This window comes from Delphinus delphis, chromosome 6 (assembly GCF_949987515.2).
Source record: "Delphinus delphis chromosome 6, mDelDel1.2, whole genome shotgun sequence".
In the NCBI taxonomy this organism is placed as follows: domain Eukaryota; kingdom Metazoa; phylum Chordata; class Mammalia; order Artiodactyla; family Delphinidae; genus Delphinus; species Delphinus delphis.
In genome coordinates this window covers 99,181,884-99,189,860 of record NC_082688.1, presented here as the reverse complement: position 1 = coordinate 99,189,860, position 7,977 = coordinate 99,181,884, and the positions used below count along the sequence as shown (strand labels likewise).

At 60.1% G+C, this 7,977-nt stretch overlaps 1 protein-coding gene across 1 annotated transcript in view; it reads right to left on the bottom strand.

The window, feature by feature from the left end:
• Positions 1-716: 716 nt before the first annotated feature.
• The window catches only part of BMP1 (bone morphogenetic protein 1), a 40,455-nt gene continuing 33,194 nt past the window's right edge, over positions 717-7,977 (bottom strand). The window contains exons 17-20 of the mRNA XM_060015136.1: positions 6,070-6,197; positions 5,471-5,684; positions 3,357-3,607; positions 717-1,438 (exon numbers count right to left, since the gene is read on the bottom strand). Of these exons, the coding sequence (XP_059871119.1) occupies positions 1,304-1,438; positions 3,357-3,607; positions 5,471-5,684; positions 6,070-6,197 (728 nt within the window). The 3' untranslated portion in view covers positions 717-1,303. The remainder of the gene's footprint in view (positions 1,439-3,356; positions 3,608-5,470; positions 5,685-6,069; positions 6,198-7,977) is intronic.

Below are 7,977 nucleotides of genomic sequence, written 5' to 3'. Positions count from 1 at the left end.
GGGAAGGAGTGGGGATGTAGTTTCTCTCCACCTGGCCTAGGGGAGACAGGTCTGTGCCTCACTATTGCCTGGACAGGGAGAAGGCAATGGCAGGAAGGACGAAGCCGGACAAGACAAAGCCATGGGTCCCCTTGGGAGAGGAGGCCAGAGCTGCAGCGTTTGCTCAGGGGCTGCCGAGCATCTGGCTCTTGTCTCACTGAGGAGAGAAGGATCCGAGGGGCCAGCACGTGGGGTCCGACCTTCAGGAGGGCAGGCGCTGGGGGCCAGCTGGTGGATCTGTTCTGGCTGGTGCTGGTGTTCTGGGTCCTGGTGGGCTCCCCTAGCCCGACACCCAGACCCAGAGACAGAAGACCCGGCTGGACACTGGATGGACAGACACACGCCATCCCCTTTTACATATCTCCTCCCTCCTCACCGAACAGCCTGTTTGCAGAATGTCCCTCCCCTTCAGCTGTGTGGGAGAGCTTCGAGCAGTGTGTGTACATGGGGCGCCTGCAGGCTGACGTGTGCGAGGCGTATCTGTGTGTGCCTGACCGTGAAATCCCACCCTCTGGGGCCCTGGAATTGACGGAAGGAAGGGCAGCCAGTGAGGCCAGGTGTCCTGGCTGGGGGCCGGCCCCAGACACAGCAAGCCTGCGCATCTGGAGTGAGACGAGCCACCCCACGCCCGCCGGCCCCATACCCCAGACAGCACCTGGCACAGGATACTGGCTGTAACACTTTCGGTTTATTGGCTGGGGTGCCCTGGTGTGGCCGACCAGCCACTGGGCCTGAGAGAAGCCCTGTCTTGCTGCCCCACTCCCTCCCCTTCATCCTCCCACCCTGGCTCCTGTGGGACATGTACGGAAACTCACGCCCCAGGAAACAGGGGGAAGTGGAGGCTTAAAATAAAACCAAATCGGGGTTGGAGAAGGGGTGGGAAATGTACATTACAATGAAGATATGCCACCGGCCATACACAATACAGCGTGTAGAGACGGGCAGGGAAGGTGGGCGGGTCCCGGCGACAGACCCTCTCCCACCGGGCTGGGCCCCCAGAGAGGAATGGCCACTTCAAGTGTCTCAGGGAAAGCTCTGGCTCCCTGGCCCTGGCCCTTCACTCCTGGCGGGGGCAAGGGAGGAAGGGATCGTGGGGCAGTGGCTCATGTAGGAGTCCAGCGCCCTGCCTCACCTGGACCATTGGCCCGCAGGTCCTGGCACCTGGGGGACGGGGACGGGGTCCCGCCTTCTGCCCAGCCCCCGCTGTCCGGCTCAGTTGACTGAGGGCAGCGGGCCTCCCGTCCCCGCCGTGTGAGGGCAGTGGTCACTTCCTGCTGTGCAGCGTGTCCTGGAACTTCGTGCTGGTGTATCGCAGGTGGAAGCCTTTTTTGGTAATGGTGTCATCCGAGTGGAATTTCACCAGGACAGAATCTCCCGCCGAGTACACCTCCTCGGGAGGCTGACAGAGGAAAGGGGGTGGGCATGAGACTGAGGACCAGGGGCAGGGCTGCCGTTTCCCTCCCCGAGTTCCCCAGCTATGAGGAAGGCGGGCAGCTCCCGACTTCTGCCAGATTCCCCCAGCGCCTGGAAGCAGGAGTAGGATTCTCAGGAGCAGGGGTTTAATGGGGTGCCTGGAGGAGGGGAGGTAGCAGGGGGTAGAGGAGCTTGTCTTAAGTGCAGAGTTACACTTTCATTCCACACCCAGCGCTGCTACTAACTAGTTAGCTGTGAAGTCTTAGGCAAGGCACTGCCCCCCCGCTGGGCCTGGCTTCCCTCAGAAGCTCTCTGCTCTCCAAGCCTAGAAGGGCTGGTGGCAGGAACAGAAAGAGGATAGCTGGGAAAGGGAGCAGCTTGTCTGAGTGGCCGCCTTGTTGCTGTCCCGGCTGTCTCTTGGAGAATACAGGACAGCTGGGTCCCCCAGATCCGGACTCGGCCACCACGCTCCTGCCCTCCCCCGATGCGGGCCATGGTCAGCTCCGGGTGATGCCCCTTCCTAGGCGCCTGCGAGCCCCTCCTCACCTCTGTGTGCAGGCCCTCAGCATGACAGCCGCCCACAGAGCATCAGCACGAAGAGGCCCTGGCCCTCAAAGCCCTCCGAAAACCTTGGGGACATTTCCAGCAACCATGCCAGGAAGCCCTGACGGAACTGGGTTCCTTCCCCAGGTCCCTTCCCGTTTGCTCCAGCCTGATGGAAGTCTTTGGAAGACGCCACCTGGGGACACCCAATTTGGTGTGTGACTCACCCAAAGGTGTCAGATCAAGGGAGTCACAAAGAGTCAAGTGGGGAGGGGGCACTAGCTTGGTCGCCTGGGGATCCTGGAGCGGCTGAGCCAGGCAGGCAGGGGGGCTGTGTGCTCCGCTTCCCCAGCTCTCCACCCTGTCCCAGCCCTGCCCGGCCCTTGCCAGTTGACAAAGGCTGAAGCTCTGCTCCTAAGGGGATATTCCACCGGCCAATGCTGGGTTCAGCAGCTACTGCTGCTCCTGGGAAGTTTAACCCTTCCTGGGGCACCCAGGCAGCCCTGGAGCACGGCCATGAGAGGCAGGGGACCAGGGAAGTGATGGGAAGGAGGGCGTGTCTGAGTGTGCATATGAGTGTGAGTACATGTGCAAAAGTGTGTGTGTGTGTGTGTGTGTGTGGAATGGCGAGGGAAAGATGACATTCACTGAAGGAGGAGAGGATTAAAAAGAAAAGAAAAAGAAAAAAACAAAAGAACTCACAAGCTCTGCCTGGAGGAAAATAAACCCACCTCTGCGGTTTTCCTGTGGCCTTAGTTAAAACCGCATCGAGCAAACTTTTGCCCACTGCCTCTGAAAGTGCCATTTTATGGACCAAGAGGTAATATTCAGTATCTGCTTGGACAGCGGCATCAGTATCTGCTTTGGGGCCAGCTGGCCTTTCACCAAGAAGAGAAACGGGCAGTGGAAGAGATGAGGGTATTGTTATGGCTCCGCCAGAACGACTGCCTAGCACGACTCAGCTCAGTCCTGGTCTCTGGCTCCTGCCCCAACCTCTGCCCTCATTCCGGGCCCTGGTCAGCTGCCTTTGGACTGGGACGAGGGAATCAGAGGGCAGAGGGAACTCCATCCTCCTCTCCAGATGCAAACTACCTTGGAGACCCAACCAAACTGGTGCTGAGCAGGCTTGGGTCAGGGCAGGGCCTATCCCAGAGGCTGCAGGAACCTCTGTGTTGACCAGAAAGGACCTGGTTTCCTGGGTGGGGATGGCCCAGGGCGGGGCGGGCCTCTGTGAGCGACCACCCACTTTGTAGGTCTCTGGCTCCTACAACGTGCCAGGCAGGGGCTGTCCCCCGCGCCGGGACCCCCGGCCTGCAGAGGCGCTGGGTCCCTGCGCTGGGGTGAGGGGTGGCGGGTCTCACCCCGGAGCCGCAGTAGCGCCCCAGTCTGGGGGCCGTGCTGTCGTAGCCATCGAAGAGCTCCATGTAATCGTAGCCGCAGTCGGCCTCCTCCTCCACCTCGAAGGTCTGGAACACCAGCTCCACGCCATAGCCTTCCTCGGCCACGATGACCCACTCGCAGTCCACGCCCCCGGGGTAGTTGTTATCGCCAAACTGGGCGTGGGAGTAAAGGTCCTTGGTCTTCACCTCTGCCTGCACCTGGCCTCCACACTCTGAGGGGGGAGGGGGACACAAGATCAGCCACCCCCCCCACCCCGAGCACGGCTGTGGCCCAGGCACTGTCCCTCCCCGTATTCAGGCCTCCTGGCCGGATGGAGGCCCTGGGACGAGGCCACATGGCTAGTGATAGGTGGGTTTGGACCCGGCCCAGGCCTTGGCCTGGAACAAGTGCTCTGCGGCTTTCCCTCTGGAGAGATGCCCGCGGAGGCCTGGGGACGTGGTGGGTGGAAGGCCGCTCTGAGCAGAGGCCCCAGGGAGAGCACGCTTGTTGAAAGAGGTTGCTGCTAATTTGCTCCAGCTGATGGCTATCACGGAAGAATGTGGGCCCTGTGTCGCCTGAGCTCCCTTTCTTAAGCGAGAAGACGTACTCGTGGATTTTATGCGAAAACTCCTAATTTTTAAACGGTGGCTCATGTTTTTAAAAGACACAGTGTGGGCCAAACAGAGCAGGTCTGAGGGCCCGATGGAGTTCCGGGCCTCCAGTGTGTGACCCTGTGCTGGGAAGGGCAAACGAGAGCAGGCAGGGCAGGGTCATCCCGTCCACCCCTTCCTACGCCCTCTGGCCTTCAGGACACCTGGGCTCACGGGTGGGGTGTGGATGGGCGAGGCCTGGGTCAGGGGCTGAGTTAAAAGGGAGGAGCGGGACTGTGGACCCATCAGCTCTGGGGCCTCCCCAACAGGTAGCTTAAGACCCACAAGAAGCCTGCCAAGCCCCCAGCGGTCACCGTTGGCCTGATGTCCCAGGCCTCACAGGACTGGGCTCCAGCCTTTCTCTGTAGCCACACCATTCCCAGTTCACTGCTGTCCTCACACGCCCATTGCTCCAGCCAAACTAAATGACCTGCAGTCACCTGTGTACACCCAGAGCTGTCTGGGGTTGTGGCTGTGCTTGGGCTCCTCCCCTACCTGCAATGACCCATCACCTCACACCCAGAGCGAGGCCCTTAGCGTGTTTTGTCTCCTGCTGTAATTATCTGTCTGTGTCCTGTCTCTCCCCTAGGCTGTGGGTTCCCGTGTGGGCAGGGTGAAGGGCTTATGCCTGATTCACCTCTCCGTGCCCCTCTGAGTCTCCTGCAGGGTCCAGGGCTCAGTAGAAGGTTGTTGAATAAACGAACAAGTAAATGCAGAGTAAACCCCTCAAGGACTGAGAGGTTTGTCTGCTTCGTTCATTTTTTTTTTTTTTTTTTTTTTTTTTGCGGTACGCGGGCCTCTCACTGTCGTGGCCTCTCCCGTTGCGGAGCACAGGCTCTGGACGTGCAGGCTCGGCGGCCATGGCTCACGGGCCCAGCCGCTCCGCGGCATGTGGGATCTTCCCGGACCGGGGCACGAACCCGCGTCCCCTGCATCGGCAGGCGGACTCTCAGCCACTGCGCCACCAGGGAAGCCCTGCTTCGTTCATTTTGTGACCCTCCCTTAGGATGCTGCCGCGTACCTGCCACGTGTTAACAAATGTCTGCGGAATGAATGAACGCGTGAATCTGGGGGGGTAGAATGTGGGTGGCCTACCGCACAGACAAGTGTCCTACCTCTGGGGACTCCAGGGGATTCCCTCCCCATCTCTGGTTCTCTACCCACTGTTGTCACCGCCCTGTTTTCTTTCTGACCTTCGCACCCCTAATCAGGACCTCCTCTCCCTGGCCCAGGAGGCTGACTCTCTGCCCCTCTGGTCTGGCCTTCAGGACATGCTGTCTGTCCACCCGGCCAGGGGCTGGGCCTGTCTGTGTCTTCAGGAGCTCTTTGTAAACCTCCGACTGGAGCCCAGGGCCTGCCTTTGAGACCAGGATCAGCAGATGCCTCCAGGACAAATGACCACACAGGGCACCGGCTGCCCCCACCCTGGCCTGCGGTGGGCTCACCTGTGGAGTGGGACACCTGGAAGCCCTTCCTCTGCACGGAGTTGTCAGAGTAGAAGCGCAGGAACATGCGGCTGCCCGTGGCCAGGACGGGCTCAGGCTTCTTGCTCCCGCAGAAGCGGCCCAGGACGGGGGCCTTGGCGTCACGCCCGTCGTACACCTCCAGGTGGTCGTAGGCACACTCAGGCTGGGACTCGATGTCCATCTCCATGAAGGTCTGGAGGGCATGAGGGAGGACAGCGAATTAGGAATTATGTGGCCGGGGCAGGAGGCGTGGGCAACAGGTGGCACCAAACCAAGGCCCCCGGACCCCAGTTCATGGACACCGGGGCAGTGGCCACTGCTGGTGGATGGGAGACGGGGAGGATCTAGGAATGAGGCGATGGCAGGTACAAACCCACTGTATGCTGGGAAAGGGCCTCTGTCCACACCAGACTTGGGCTTCTCACAGGGATGGCAGCCCTGTGGGCTCAGCCAGGCCACCAGCCTGCAGCCTGCATGGCCCTGAGCAGTGCTCTGAGTGACATGGGGCTTTGGAGCTGACAGGAAATAGGTGATGCGCAGATGGCACGGAGGAGCGGGGTGGGGAGCGGGCACCTTACCAGCTTGACCCGGTGCCCGGGGGTGCTAGAGATGGCCCAGGTACACTCCTTCTTGCTGGGGTATTTGTCAGGCCAGTTGGGGCTGGTGATGGTGCCGCTGGTGGATGTCACCTTGTGGTCACAGCCGGCTGTGGAGAGGTGAGTGAGGGGAAGGGGATCAGCAGGGACCCCAGTGCTCCAATGACCCCTATGAAGAAAGGAAGGAAGAAGCCCCTCCCTCCCCTCCTCCCCCTTTCTTGCTTCTCTTGTCCCCCACTTAGAAATGGAATGAAAGCTCACGTCACTTCTTTTCCATTCAGTCACCCAGCCCGGGGAAATCTAGCTGCTCGGTTCCAAGCTGGACCTCACCTGGCACCAGCCATGGAAGCAGCCCTCCCAGGCACCCTGTGTACACTCCTGGACCTTTGAGGCCACTTGGCCATACCACCTCTGCTCTCCACGAAGCCGGCATCCTCTGACCTCCTGCCACGCTTCCACATCCACAGAAGACTTTGGCATCTGACTCAGTTCTCTCCACCCCACTCCTGCCACCATCCTAGGTGATGTCAACACACACGTGGATGGTCCACCCACATGCCTCGCGCCCCTGACCTTCTCAGCTCTATGGGTTCTCACCTCTCACCACCAAGGCTTCGCCATCACCCTCCAATTCTCGATGCTACAAACACATCACCCTCGCAGTGGCCGCCTCCCGTTCTTCCAGGGCGCTCAGGCCCTCCCTTTCCCTAACAGCTCTCCAGCTTTAGAGAGGCCTCCATGGCCTTGACCCTTCCACTTCCTCCCAACACTTCCTCCTGGGTTGACTTGCTTCTCTATCAGCTGCACCATGTGGGCCATCACCCCAACTGCTCATCAAGGGCCGTGCTTGAGCGGCACCGTCCTGGAAAACCCCATTCGTGGTCTCCAAGCGTGGCTGGGCCCCCACCCCTTGATATTCTTTGGATTCGTCCTTCACCAGCTCCATCTCTCACCTCCTCAGCTACGGCTCCGAACCTTCGGCCCTCTCCTCAACTCCCAGCCCCGCTCCCAGCAGACCACCTCACCTCCTGCCTCCTGGAGAAAAGCAGGGACCTCAGATATGAACAACTTCAATTTCCCAACCCCTACCGGCAAACTCACCTTTCCCGCTCACCTTCCCTCCTGCCTTGTCTTAGAGAAGGTGCCACTCCTCCCGGGCAGGAATGGATTTTCCTTCCTTGAGCTGGAGCTCATTGCTGCCCACCATCTGGGGACCCTCATGTCACACATTACCCGCGCTCACTCCCTCTGCCAGCTCGGCCAGGCCACGAACCCTTCCTACGCTTTGCCCATCCTGAAACAACGCTCTCCTCCTGCTACCACCCATCCTGTCTCCTTGTCTTCAAGAAAACTTGCTACACCATGTTCTCACTACTCATGGCTCCTTGATCCACTGCAATCTGCCTTCTGCCTCGGAACAGCATGGCCTCACAAACTCCAAGGCTGATGCTCCTTAAGCGTTATCATCCAATCTGACAGGTCCCTCTGAGGAAAAGCCAGTGCACCGCTGGACTGGGGAGGAGAGAGGGGTGGGTGGGGTGCAGGCTGAACAGCTGTGCCTATAGTCAGAGGCTCACAGGATGAATGCACAGCCGCCAGGGTCCAGAGGGGCAGTGCCCTTGCAGGCCACCCAGCGGCCCGGGTGGAGGCAGGTGGAGCTCCTGGCCTCCACATTTGAGCTATGAGCTGCTTCCATTACCCATCTTCAGCTTCCCATGTCCACACTCCCTGCCCCCCACCCCATTTTTACACCAGTTTTCCCCACCCTCTGATTTCTCCTTCCATGCCCACTTCTCTCCCCAGCTACACTGCAGTCTCCTCGGGAGCAGAGGGATCCCCTCTTGAACCCCCTACAGAACTTTGCACAGAGCTACACCCCCCACAGAGGGT